We start from the raw sequence: 14,200 nt of genomic DNA, 5'->3' as shown, positions 1-14,200 counted from the left end.
TTCGTGACATAAGGTCCGAGGACTAACGATGAGAACGACCGCTAGGTTAGAGGCATTGTGGGTTCCTGATCAAAGCTGACAGGATGGTAATAAAATTTGAAAGCTTGTGAATGGTGACCTGGGATGAAACCTGGAACCTATCGGCTCTTCTGGTGACGTTTGCGGCGAGAGTGTAGGATACACACGCGAGCCTAGCATGTGAAAGTCGATTTGGGGGCCACTAATAGGGCCACTAATAGAACAGGATCACCCCCACATCCGCCTAGTTCTCCAGCCGGTTCGAGCCTGTCGAGCCTGCTGAGTCCGGGGGCTTACCAAGGGGCATAAGCAGTAAGTTGAAACCCCGCGTTGGAGATTTGGAGAACCCCGACAAAAAGAAATCGAAATCGCATGTGACGCCTTATTGAATCCATGTGAGACAAGCTGATAGGATATACGGTTCGTATCATGACCTAGACGACGGTACTAGATAGTAAGCCGCGGAACTGCCGCAATATTTATTTAGTTTCTGACCGACACCGTGGGCTCTCTTGGATTAGATACCTTAGGTAGGTACCTAGATAGGTAGGATAAGTTATGAAACATGACCAAACGACCCGAACTCGACGTGAGTCATGGAGAGATACAGAAAGGCTCGGAGTAGTCTCGTTTGGCATTTATGTTCTCAAGCAGCGACAATGGAAAATTGAGAAAAGATGAATTCGAATGACTTGAGCAAAGCTTGGATTACATAATAAGGGCGAAACTCTCGACTAGGTAGTTCTTTCCTCCTCCAATGTTCCAACGTTCCAATGCGAGATCGGGCCGATATTTAGGCTAGCTTCTTATCGATATACCTAGGTAGCGATACGGTAACAATCTGTGAATTATTTTCTACGATCTGGAAGGAGGTACATATACTTAATATTTTGTAAGTGGGATGCGTCCTAGTTGCTCCAATCGAAGCTCCTTTCGATATCTACTCCTGCTTGCTAACTCTTGCTACTTTACCTAAGTATTTGTTCAGCTCCAGGCCGGTCAAATCGGCAAGCTTCTTCGACTTCGTCTCCTCGTCGCTAATTTCTTTCGACGAACATCGACCAGCATTATACCGGCCTCGGGATGTTTAATATGGCCTTTCGAATTCCTACTCGATATTCCACATTCGTTACAGTTCGGCGCCTCTCATCTCAGGCTACAGCAGCGTCTAATATCTCGCAAAATGGCCAAGAGTCTATATCCCGCGAGGCAACTTTGCCAAACCCCGATCCATCTGACGACTCGGCCAGTGCAGCCCTAGTGAAGAACCATTCCAAGTTTATGCTGGCAACTTATGCCAGGCCGCCTCCAGTGTTCGTGAAAGGGGAGGGTTCCTACTTGTGGGATTTAGAAAACCGTAAATATCTGGATTTCACCGCCGGTATTGCTGTTAATGCGCTCGGACATAGTGACCCCGGCCTAGCGAAGGTCATCTCAGATCAGGTACGAGCCCATTCGCCAGTTCATTTCTCGTCTTTCTACATTCTTCCTGTATTCTTCCTATACTGATCGACTCCCTTGGACCAGGCGCAAACACTATGGCATGCATCCAACCTTTACTATAACCCCTGGACCGGAGCGCTTTCCCAGCTTCTAGTAGAGAAAACTATCGCATCAGGTGCCATGCACGACGCCGCGACCGTCTTCATCTGCAATTCGGGTTCCGAGGCGAACGAAGCCGCAATCAAATTTTCCCGAAAGGTTGGCAAGGTGTTGGACTCTACTGGTGCCAAGCACGAATTCGTCTCCTTTTATAAATCATTCCACGGGCGAACTATGGGGAGTCTCTCCGCGACACCAAACCCCAAATACCAAGAACCGTTTGCGCCGATGCTACCGGGTTTCAGGTATGGAACGTATAACGACATCGGCGCCATCAACGACCTCGTGACAGATAAGACGTGCGGTGTAATAATCGAGCCCATCCAAGGCGAAGGGGGAGTCAATGTCGCCAGCGACCAATTCCTCATCGCCCTAGCGAAGAGGTGCCGCGAAGTAGGTGCCGTTCTCATCTATGATGAGATCCAATGCGGTCTGTCGAGGACCGGCACGCTCTGGGCCCACAGCCACCTACCCAAGGAGGCACATCCAGACATACTCACTACGGCGAAAGCACTTGGCAACGGCTTCCCTATTGGTGCTACTATAGTCAGTCATCACGTTAGCGAGAAGATCAAGATTGGTGATCACGGTACGACCTTTGGCGGCAATCCGATGGCGTGTCGCCTCGCGCACTATGTAGTCTCACAACTCTCGGATCCTAAGTTGCAGCAGGATGTCCTTTCCAAGTCCAAACTCTTCGTGGAGCGGTTTGAGCTCATGCGAGAACGATACCCCAACCTTATAACTGAGATTCGTGGCAAGGGCTTAATCCTTGGCGTACAGTTGACCCAAGATCCGTTGCCAATAGTAAAGGCCGCTCGAGAGAGGGGACTGCTGGTGATCACTTGTGGGACAAACACGCTCCGATTCGTCCCGCCTCTCACGGTGAGCCAGGATGAAATCGAGAGCGGGTTAAATATTCTAGAAGATGCAATTGGTGCGACTCGGTAACGTTCATTTTGTACATAGGCGTGGCGTTGAGGGTTATCGGAAAAGGATCTCTTTCCAGCTAGACTTGAAACGTATATGATGAGACACGGTAGTTAGCAATTCTATAGGTACATACTTAGGTAGTCATTAATCTTTGGCTCTGAAGTTCAACTTGTGTTTGTGCGAAACGTGAACTGGGGGGTATTGGAGCTTATTGAGAAGGATATTACTGCTAAGGGATTTAGTACTCAGGAGTACATTTAATCAACTAACCAAATGCTTTGATAACTGGGGCCTGAGACCGAAGGGATATTGTGATGATGTTATGGCGATTGAGCAAGAAAGACTTATCACACTCTAGCCAGTGGTAGTATCAAGTAGAAGCACGACTCAGGTACCAATACATTCGGTTTTCTAAAATATCAATTAAATAACTATTATATTCACAAACTCACAGTAGAACTTTCTTTATGAACGTAGCAAACGGCCTTTGAATGTAATGGATTTCAAAGAGCCTCATAATAAATAATAATGATGGATATCAAGAATAAGAGATGTATACGTGCCGTTGCCTTAGCGAACTCCTCATACGCAGGAGTAAGTCCCAGGTAAATACCTACTACCTAACTAGGTGGTAGTTACCTAGGTAGTTTTATTATCGTGAGATATTATTCAAGAGCAAGGTAACTTTACTACAATTAAAATGTGAATAGCCTATTGAACATAAGAGTGGAAGTTGCCTATAAGTCAGTAACAATTCATATGTAGATACTTATCTACTCAATAACTACCTCCTAAACCTGCCCAGGTTGGTAGTTTTACTATAGTCAACTAATCCATGCAGATATTACATAGTAGTTTACTTGTTTTTGTTAGCATCCTTTCAGTCATACCTAAAGATACGGGGTTAGAAGACATTATGAAGACTCAGAATTAATAAAAGCTTATGATCAGGTATACTGTAAAATATTAAAAGCAAAGTCAAGAGTAGCGCTATAGTATAGATATATTAGAATCTACTCTGTACTGAGTATAAGGTATGGAACCTTTATGTTTGATTATGTTGTTACATGTATGTTAACTCAGCCAGACTAGATGCTTTGACAAAAATCCAGGTACTTGCTTCTTAAACATTGGGAAGGCAGTAAAATGAGCGTTACTCAGTCTTTTCTGAGAAAGTATAGTTTCCTCTTATGACTGTCTATTATCAAACTTACCTGTATGACTTGTTTTAACTCTACCGAGATAAAAGAACCATTATTCTATCTCTTCCCTTAATCCTGTTAAAATATAAACTTACCTAACCTAGTAGCTAGGCCATAAAGGTGTGCTTTCACCTCTCGTGTATTTTGCCTACACTTATTGTGCTTGAAAAAGATCATATGGCCTAATTTTAAAGAAGACTTATAGGCACTCATCATAGCTATGAGCCTTAAGAGTATCTATGCCGTTTATTGCCAAGAAATGTCATGATATTTTATGCTGATATTAGTATTGAACATAGATACACGATGTAGAGTACTCGAGTCCTTTCAAGAAACAGATGTAAAACCCTAAACCGTGTTGCACTGTGCCGATTTAGCTACCGCAATATCTGAACATCTACGTACTAATAATTCTCTATGATTATCTTGGGATCCGTACCCCTCAAGTCCCAACAATTGCTGACGGGTTATTGAACCAAGAACAGCTATGAGGAGAACAAAGAAAGAAAGCAACGACGCCAATAGATGCAGTCCCCGGAAAATTCCCCTCCGATATCTAGGACTTCGTCGTCCGTACCTGCATATATTGATTAATTACTGCGGTGCCACATCCTGATCGACACGTAAGAGCTGTCAAAAAGGGTCGCATTCACCACCTCCATTAGAAAGTGTTTGCTGCTTTGCGACTAGTTGCTTATTGACCATCCACCCGGGCTTCGGCCAAGGAGGAAAAAAAAAAGCCTCGTTGGGCATTCCCTTTAAGCTGGACAGAAAGACTGTTGGATGCGTTGTCACATTGAGAGAGTATATGTACATTCGGAACCTTACATTTCCAAGACCTTAGTTCATATACTTGTTACTTAATAATAACTCGTCAATAGTTGTCGATTATTACGAATCTCATGATATTCATATCGTCTGACAGCTTTATAAGCAATAAAAGGCGTCTTGGGCGCTGCCGACGAGCTTGGCATTCGCCGAATAGCTATCTAGCCTGCGCATTCTTCAGCCATTGAAGAAGAGCTTTGATAAATATAGGTACGATCGTGTTCCCCCACGCGATAGAATTAACGAATGGCGTCACCAGTTCCTACCACTAAACGTTGATCGCCCGGAACCCGACACGACCCGGGGTAGGCTGCGGAATTTTCTTTTATTAACTCTAGATCCGGCAGCAAGCCGCTGTGAACAATCTGAGACTCTTGAGATAAATAGGCTGGGAAGCCTTTTGCCACTAGACGGCTACGCGACTAAGGTCTAACTTTGGTGGGCGATACGTAGCAGGTATCTCAACAGAAGAACGCAGCGTGCTTCTAGACTTCTCATCCCCCCTCTGCTCCGAGAAGAAAGAAGAGCTTTTTTTTTTTTCGCTCCCATCTAAGTAGGGTAAAACTTCGCGCCGTCTCTCGTCAGCTCGATGTGATTTGGCTTCCGTACCTTGCAGCTGGACCATGCGCCTGGGAGGGGTTCCGTCGCATTCCCGCCCGTCCATCCCACACCGGCCGTGACGGGGCTGGGGTAAACCAATAGAAAGGGGGAAATAAATGGGAAAGGTTTCCCAAAGAAAAAGAAAAAAATTTATTGCGTATTATGTGCAGGTACGAGTAGTATCTACTGGAACTCCAATAGGATCGTTGCCATACGAACCCAGCGGAGTAGCTACCTAACTACCTCGGTTCATAGTTTGAATCGCCAGCAGTATCATTCACTCTTGTTTAGGTGAAGAATTGGTGATAGATGCTACCTTGAGCTCCAAATAAATAAAAGAGACGATAAATCAGAGGAGCTAACTAGGCGCTGATAACATGAGGCGAATTGGGAGCTGCCACACAAACATAAACCCTGGTACAAAATTATCCCACGCATTTACACTATACGATGACCTCGTCCCTTGCATTAGCCTTTCGGTTTGGTCTGGCCTATGAGCCGCGAAGGAACTAGGTTAGAGAGTTCTTTTTCTTTACCCTCGGTTCAGGCTAAATCAGGTAAAGCTAAGGCCCTAAGAAATTCTAGAGCTGGTTTATAAGTAAACCTCATAAGTTATCCCGAAGACTATTGGGATGAACATGTGCTCTGGAAGAGAATGCCATTAACACGCAACCGTAGGACGAGAGCTACATACTTCATACCTAGTATACCTAGAACAGATGAAAATAAGGTAGGGAGCACTACTCCACCTTTCCTAATAACATAATAGATGTCTAACGTCAGCCACATTCCCACCAGGACGGCACCTTGTATTATGTACACCAGCACCGCACAGATTTTACCTTTCCCAGGCTCATGTACGAATTGCATTGATCCTCGAGCAGTCAATCCATGGGCCTGGGAAACCATCTCCGGGACTTGGCTAAAGGATCAGCCAGTATTCCATGTGCATACCTGATGTATGCTATGTACACGTTATGATTGTACCAAAGGATCAGTCAGGTGGAGCCACTGTCATCCCTGGAATACACGTGGTGTTGCTATCATGAATGAACGAGATGGATCTTGTGCTCGGTCTTTCTTTTGAATCGCAAAAATTAAGGACCGAAATGGTAGACATCAACATAGAAATACTCTTATACATATTGCGAGGTTTCTTTGGGTGGCACACTTGAGCTCGGGAGGATTCCCGCTCCAGGAAACCCCTTAGAATGCGTCGGGCTGACCACCAAGCTCTTCGAGATCCGGAGAAGTGCAGATACATAGACTTTGGAGATTAGGGCTAATGTATATTATCAAATCGGAGGATTGGCCCTAAAAGCGCCACTGACGTGGATTTGAATGAGGAAAAGCAACAGCAGACCTAGCCTAGGTAGAGAGAGACCCTATGTATCGCTTGCTACAACCCGGTAATACCGTCACACTATACGTGCAGGTTCGGATTTACGACCTTCCCGGGGGGGGGGGGGGCAACATAGGCTTCGAACCAATTATAGCTCTTATGTTATGATTATGATCATGTATACCGAGAGGCTTGTTTCTAACCCGGGGTTTTCCCCCGTTAGATAGCATATCAAAACCGAAGTACTTGGACGGATGAAGTAAGGGAACTACCCGTTCGTCGTATCAAATGTCAAGACCGTACCTCCAGGTGTACCTACGGGACGGGTGTGTCGCACATAAGGGTGATGAGATATCGACTGGACCGTAGTGGTGTAGATGCGGCATCTCCCCCTGTTTCTATTTGAGGAACAGTAATAATGATGGCATCGTGGGACATCGAATCCTTGTATTCGAGTAATCCTGTCATAGGATTGACGACGTCATATTAATTCAGTGCCAGCGGTTCAGTGGCCCGGTGCACTGGCTCGGGATCGTAATGAAGGAGGGGATGAGGAGCTCTCAACCGCGGTTCGGGGTCTCTGCGAACCCTGGCATGTGCCATTATGACGAGCAACTGGACATAAGCGTAAACCTGGTGAGTAGGAACATAGGAACAGGAACAATTTGTGCATGGAGTTTAAGGGTCATTTAAATGGATCTTAACTTGAAAAAGTTATGGAACCCGTCAAAGTATATGAAAGCAGTTTGATAATAACAAACGGCTCTTATCAACTTAGAGCCTGTTAACGACTTTATGAATTTGGCGGCCCGTCATCAGTAATAAAAGTCTTACGTTAGGTCAACCCTCGTAAGCCAGACAGATAGCAGGAGAACTGTCTGTTACGTAAATATCGGTATGCCTAACTGTGTACGAAGATACTAATTTATTTAGCTTGGAGGAGACATATTCTTGTACAGTACTGCTTCTTGTATATAATTGATGGTCTAGAACGTTACTAGCGTTCGGGATAACTTGGCTATCCATAAAAACCGACGGTGTCGTCTGGACTGCACTTGTAAGATCCGCAGTTTAGTTTGGATGCTATATCATGAAAGCTTTGACTGGATATTGAGTTATAGCTGACTCCACATGAATCCCGGAAGAGAATAGGAAAAAAAAAATCCTCTAGAAAATGCCGTACCTAGTCCATTTTCCGTAGAGGCCTTCCATCCTCTTATGATGCTTGGATTCCGTATCCCGCAAGCTCTCGTCTTGAGGAGCACGGCAATAAACTCTTCGGGGAGACATGGCTAATGTGGGTGTGTAAGTATCGATATTTGCTGCGCTCGTCAAATAGGCATGAAGCATGACCCTACATTTGAACTAGGCTAATGTAAGGTACGAGCAAGCAGCAGGCTGCGTTGCGGACAGGCTACGTACTATGCAGCTTAGGCGATCGGCATTGGTTTCTGATGCTTACAAAGAAGCCGTTCAGAAATTGTTGGTGTCGTTCAATGCCTGTTTAGGGGGTTTCTCTCTTGCTGAGGAACTAACGAGATAGTTGCCCTTATCTACCTAAGGTAGGTACTACATACGTCGCCGGGATAATTCTGCTTCGGCCCACTCATGGCTTTCTTAAAAAAATGTCCGCTCTTAAATTCTCGTAGGGGTGACGTATTAACCTACTGGGGACTTTATTAGTCTGTATGTAGTAAACCATTCCATCAGCTTAGACGCGTTAGGGCGTTTCTCCCATAGAAGCGAGGTAGGCTGTAGGTTCGTTGATTGTATTCATACCAGTCAAGGAGGGTTCTAGGATAGTTATTCTTGAGTACGCGTGTGTGATGATCGGCGGATAATATCACGGCTGTCACTACTGGTGGCACGTTTGACAGGAGTAGTCGATTCCACCAATGCAGATAAGCTAGGAAGCTTCAAAAGCTTCCCACTAGATTGAGCACGACAGGCATTTGCGTTACTTACCACAAGGCAAGATGACCATTGCTCTCTTAAGGTTGGATATTCGGCTACTTGAAGTTATTGCTGAATGGGCCTGTTAAATTGGTGGGCTGGATAAATTAATTTGGAGACCTCGATGAACGAGGGAATCGCACGACTAACTACCTAAGACTTCAAAACTAGGTTAGGTACGTAAGGGGTAGTATTGAGCGGGTGTATCGTGATGAATATAAGCTGCTGTACGAATCTTATTACTAATTCCGACAGCACCTTAATTTCATATGCGGAATTTGAACCGCGCTATCGAATATAGTGACTAGGCGCATCTAAAGATCTCTCATTGGTGGCGTACAGCTTAGAACAAGCTCAAGCAGCTGGTATAAGTAGGCAGTCATCGTAGCACTGCGTATCCGAAAGGGCGGAGAGGTAGAGTGAAACAGAATACAATGAGACTATTACACAAACACACAGTGGCAGAGCACTCCGCTTCGACTTGCTGGTTATCAGCGATTAATCTAGTCAAGACGTAACGGGAGGGTATCGACAGTTGACGGGACGGGGCGTTCAAGGATACGTGCTTGAGAAACAGCTAGCTGCGGCTGGAAAGACGGCTGCAAAATCAACTTGCTACTTGACTGAGATATGGTTCATCTAAAGAGATATATAAATTCAAGGTAGTTATTCGATTAAGATGCGGACGACTCATGTAGTATTCGTAATGGGAAACGTGCTTGGCAAAGTCCGAAAAGTTCAACTATGGGCGACTCCTATACGTGAGTTTGTATCCGTGTTTGTGTTGCACAGCCGATGAAGGCAAAATATGTTAGGTTGATTTTAAGTCTTTACTGAGTTACGGTTACATAAAAGCGTAGTAGAAGATACAGTAGATACTGTATATAGGCGTGGGCGTACATCATCTTATGTGTCATAGCTTTTTGAGCTTTGAGCGTCGGTCGAAAGGCGGATAGGGCGGTCACCAAGTTTGTTTCTCTCCTATATAGCAGTGTTAGCAGTATTAGCAGTATTGGCAGTGTCGGATCAGTCTATGAAGAAAGAGGAAATCTGGGTGTACTGTTTCTACATAGTACATTCGCTCTGATCCCTTTCGCCCATCTCACCGCGTCACGCTGCGCTTAGGAGAACAACGCGACTTTCTATTCTAGTTAAGCGCGACTCTCCTCGGCAGTTAAAAGATCTGGTAATAGATACGTTAGTCGATGTGACCTAAGCCGCCCGGGCCATTGCCTACTCTCCCCGACGAAACATGTCCTGGTGGTGCTGTAAGCTAGTTCACCGAGTCCGGACTTCACATAACCGCCGGGGTATGCGCAGCGCGAAGAATTTGACATGAGACTCCGAAAGAGTGTACCTTGCTTAATTTCTCCGATATTATTTTCGGGTTGTTCAAATATGTAGTAAATTTCTACGAGTAGTATAGGTAATGATGCCTATGTTGTGTCAGTCATACTATTAAGAGATATAATAGTAACTACCCTTAAAACGAGAAGATTTCGTTCCTTTCTACGTCTGCTGCTTTGTCTCACTCCGACATTTGTCCGTATAAATTTTTTTTTTTCATTTTTTCTGAGTCAAATACCTGCCTCTCTCCGATATCCTGGCCCCCGAACGGCGGACTAGAGACACAGTATCGGTATTAATGCGTAGGTACTTGAATGTTCCTCTACTATGTATTACTAGTTTGCCCTTTGATATTATGTACCTAATTCTCAATAGTAGCAGCATATACACACTGTGCTCCTGTGGTTTTCATGCCATAGGTCTCCACCGTTAAGAAGCCTGCGCTTTGAGCCCAATTCGACGGCGCGTGAGGGTGGTAATCCGATGGAGGTTGAACTACATCCCTGTCCTAGCTCAACTAGGCAACTGGGTAGCGCGTCCATGTACGGCGTGGCCACCAGGAATTGAAGCCGGGACCATCAAGTCGCCAGGAAAGGGAAAGTCAAAATACGTATGTACATTAGGTATGCATGTAGTGTAGGTATGTATGTATGTAGGTAGGTATGTATGTGTGTCCATAGGTATAAATCTGAAAGACATTTTCAGTATGGCGTAGTTAAGTAGACCATAATCATATGTTCTGTCTACAAGGTATCAAGGTAAAGATAGGTCATAATTGCGTCAAACTGTTGCACTTATAGCAACTCTCGGGTTTGCGTAATGCTAAGTGAATGTATTGCTGCATCTGACTTTTAAGAACAGAGATAGAACACGAGATCGATTATCTCTCTAATTCAACAGATCATTCGGCTTCACATGGGATTGGCACACAGGCCACAAGCCCTGCCTCGCCCAACCCCCTCTTGTGCTTTCAACTACCTACTGTTGCGGCTGCGTAGGTATACGTCTCCTATTATTCATTTTGTTTGGGTTCGTTTCGACCATGTGAGGACTAGGACACGTAGGGGCATGTGCCATACATATATGTAGGGGCTCAGCCTTTTTCTAAGCGGTGGAGAAAGACAGAAGGTAGAGATTCCGGTAGAGGGGGCACTGGGAGCAACATCTTTGGGTTGACTGGGTTGACTGGGTTGGCTGGCTAATAAGAATCGTTCGGTTTTGTGGAACACTACGTATCATGCGTGGCCGCATTTACTACCTAATGTACATATGTATGAGGTACTCTATTAACCTAGAATCGTTAGAATACATAGGTACACGGCCGCCGCCAGAAGGACCCTCTCCTTGGCTACAGTCCACTTGCCCCCGAACGGACCAGTAACTTAGTGGAAGCTCTCCCCGGACCCCTGCTGTTAAGCTTAACCTGTAAGCAGCCTGAGCGGTCGAGGTGTCATCCCAGTTGGTCGGGCTCTTAAGCAAGCTAGGATTACAAGGATTAGAGAAAAAAAAGGAAGAAAAAAAAGGGCAAAGCTCATGATTCCACGGAAGACTGCAAGATGTCAAAGAGTCCAAGACGGCAGAGCGGTAGGGCCGGCCTCAGTGGACCCGTCCATCCATAACATTCAGGGAGAATACCTACATACATACACACATGGCACGGTCTAAGCAAAGCCACCCGCTCGATCCCGTTTTTCCCATGCTCACCAGCCAACTAGTGCACCCTGCTGCAGTCCTCCTAACTCAAGCCAAAACAGAAGAAGAAAAAAGGCCTTTTCCCTAATCTTTCATACGTACGGTTTTCCTCCTTTTCACTCCTACCCACCCTCGCACAATACAACTGTGACGCCTGGGGACTGCCAATAAACAAGCTCTTTGGTCTGACCCGAGATTCTGGGGAATAATAACGGTTGACTTGGACTCGCACGATATATCACTGCAACGCCTCGCTCGTCTAGACTTATTGGTTTATGTCGTACGCTGCTCGCAGTCTTATCAATTTTGTCAAGGTGCAGAGAGGACGACCTTTTGGAAGGCCAGGGGATTGTGTGTCAGTATTGGCGTGATACTATCTAGTTGATTGGCGAAGCAGTATACATTCTCGAGACACGCAGCAGCCTGACTACAACCCCACGAATCTCAACTACCCCAAGCTACACCCAAGCTACAGTGCCCAGAACACGTGGACCAGTGTGACTACCCGAACGTCGATAGGGCAAGGCAGAGCGTCCACCGGTACACGTATATACTTGTATGCAATTGGGTATTTTCCCAAGAATACCTGTCACGAGATTTGGATACCAGCATAAACTCAGAGCCGTCTTGTTATTACCAGGTCTTTATCTATCTATAACACGTCGAAGTGGTTTATTAGGGCCGAAAGAAGGGGCAACCTTTTTCTTCTCTCCCTTTGCCTCCCCGTCTCCGTCTTGTCGAAAGACAATCTATTCTCCAGCGTAGCGCTACCAAGAATACTGGATGTCGTATTTACCCTGACGCATTATCACCCCACCAAGCACCACTACGAATTTACATATACCAACAACGATAACGCGACTACGTGAAGCTACCGCTGTAATTGTTGCAGCACGCTCGACTCTTAGTTGGACGACGACGTGTTCGCTGTGGTTGTGCCGATTTTGCAACATGTCTCCTAAATTACGACCTTTACAGTTGCCCTTGTTAGTGGAGGAGAGACGAAGGAAAGAAGAGGAAGAGGCGGCCCAGCGGGAGATAGAGGCCGACATACCGTACAATTTTTATACTACAGACTCTTTCTCATCCGACGCGACATCACCGGTGACGCCGACGTTTTCGACGCGTAGTCATTTGCGCTACTCCAGCTCCATGTCGTCATTCGACCTCGCAACGGTAGCGAGCTCCGAGAGCCCTTCGTCGCCGACACAAACGCAAACAGCGCAGAACTCGAGCAAACGCGTACTGCCGGACGTGAAAGAAGAACCCATAGAATACGAAGACTCGGAATGCGAATCTGATTATGACGATGATGATGCGTCTGAGTTATATCATTGTTTATGTATGTTGCGTTGCACTCCTGTCCCGCTGCTCTCAGTTCTAACAAGTTTTAAATTATAGGCGACGAGCCTTGCATCCACAGGGATGCCGATCTAGTACAGAGCACATCGAATTTCTACACACAAAGTCGTGTAGGCGACTATGACCTAGGTTTCTTCAGCGATGGCGATTTTAGCTTGCGCTCGTTCAAGAAGCGTAGAGACAACTACGAGTCATCACTTGCAGGATTCTCGCAGCGGTTAGGTTCCAGATTCCCGTCTTTTAAGAGGTGGAGATCGACGAAGCCGTCCAGTATCATCAGCTCCCCCGTATCCGACTACGCATTTGAGGGGCGACCGGTCTTGTCTCGAGCAACTTCAAGTCGATCTTCGTCGGTCTCGGCACCTAGTCGGCATCATCATGACCGCTCAAACGAACCCGTCGTTCCCCCTACGCCTGCCCTGTCGCGTTTCGGGAGCAGCGACAGCTTTATGCCCTTGGATAGGACTATCGATTCTAAGCAAACCAACGACGTCCTTTCAGCCATCGAGCATGAGCGTAAGCAGGCAGTAACACCGCTTCTGCCGCCTATGATGGCTTCTGCTTCGACCGAACACATCCTGATGCAACCCTCCCCTTTGGAATCCCCGAGCGTCGCCTCTCCAGCTTCTCCTGTAGGGGATGACATTTATTCGTCCGGTCTACTATCTCCGCCACTCAGCACGAGGCCCTCAAGTTCATCTCTCCGTCTCGTACCAGGCGCAGTAGAGCTTCCCCAACTTCCTGCGCCAGATGCCTGGTCTGACCGTTTAGGACATGCGAATTACACGATTGTCCCAAAGCCGTACAAGCCTGAAACCGTCGACTTGGATGCTCTACGACGATTCCGGGCGGATTGGGAGACGGCACGAGTAAACTATACTAAACACCTCGCGCGAACAGGCGAGCATTACGGCCAAACGTCTAAAACCTACGCACTTACGGAAGCCAAATGGGCCGAGACTCAGCGAGCTTGGCGTAATCTTCACGACGAGATAGCCGAGGCGATTGTTGCTACTGGCGAAACGATAATTTGCGATAAGTTTGACGAAGATGTTTTAACTACTGTTCCGAGAATATACGCCGAGGGAAAGTTTCCGGAGCGTGGCGACGAGGATATCGTTGGCCCAATGGTTCGAGAGGCGGCGATGATGTCCCTCGATGGCGCGGACCGTAAAAGTTTCTGGCGCAATCTAGCTGGCAAAGTCGGCTTGAAGAAATAAAGCCTCACTTATATTGTGTGGTCATTAATCCCGAGTGACCTCTCTTACGACCAACGACGATTACCTATTTAATGACGATTACGACTCTGATGTCACTTACG

General features: G+C 46.3%; 2 protein-coding genes across 2 annotated transcripts; both read left to right on the top strand.

The window, feature by feature from the left end:
- The first annotated feature begins 543 nt into the window (after positions 1-543).
- F4813DRAFT_364900 (putative acetylornithine aminotransferase precursor) lies at positions 544-2,945 on the top strand. Its single transcript, XM_049243860.1, has 4 exons — positions 544-756; positions 841-910; positions 996-1,461; positions 1,546-2,945. Exons 3-4 carry the CDS (start codon positions 1,102-1,104, stop codon positions 2,569-2,571), a joined length of 1,386 nt encoding a protein of 461 aa, XP_049098241.1. The 5' UTR covers positions 544-756; positions 841-910; positions 996-1,101; the 3' UTR covers positions 2,572-2,945.
- Positions 2,946-12,375: 9,430 nt separating this feature from the next.
- Positions 12,376-14,200, top strand: F4813DRAFT_140513 (uncharacterized protein). Its single transcript, XM_049238832.1, has 2 exons — positions 12,376-12,859; positions 12,919-14,200. Exons 1-2 carry the CDS (start codon positions 12,469-12,471, stop codon positions 14,097-14,099), a joined length of 1,572 nt encoding a protein of 523 aa, XP_049098240.1. The 5' UTR covers positions 12,376-12,468; the 3' UTR covers positions 14,100-14,200.

Source organism: Daldinia decipiens, assembly GCF_022478715.1.
Source record: "Daldinia decipiens strain CBS 113046 unplaced genomic scaffold F4813scaffold_24, whole genome shotgun sequence".
Taxonomy (NCBI): domain Eukaryota; kingdom Fungi; phylum Ascomycota; class Sordariomycetes; order Xylariales; family Hypoxylaceae; genus Daldinia; species Daldinia decipiens.
This window is presented reverse-complemented; position numbering and strand designations above follow the sequence as displayed.

Excerpts from the sequence above, each read along its gene's own strand:
- F4813DRAFT_364900 (XM_049243860.1), top strand. The coding sequence starts at position 1,102 with ATGTTTAATATGGCCTTTCGAATTCCTACTCGATATTCCACATTCGTT. Across the intron at positions 1,462-1,545 it reads CGAAGGTCATCTCAGATCAG|GCGCAAACACTATGGCATGC; the intron begins GTACGAGCCCAT and ends CCCTTGGACCAG.
- F4813DRAFT_140513 (XM_049238832.1), top strand. The coding sequence starts at position 12,469 with ATGTCTCCTAAATTACGACCTTTACAGTTGCCCTTGTTAGTGGAGGAG. Across the intron at positions 12,860-12,918 it reads TGAGTTATATCATTGTTTAT|GCGACGAGCCTTGCATCCAC; the intron begins GTATGTTGCGTT and ends TTTAAATTATAG.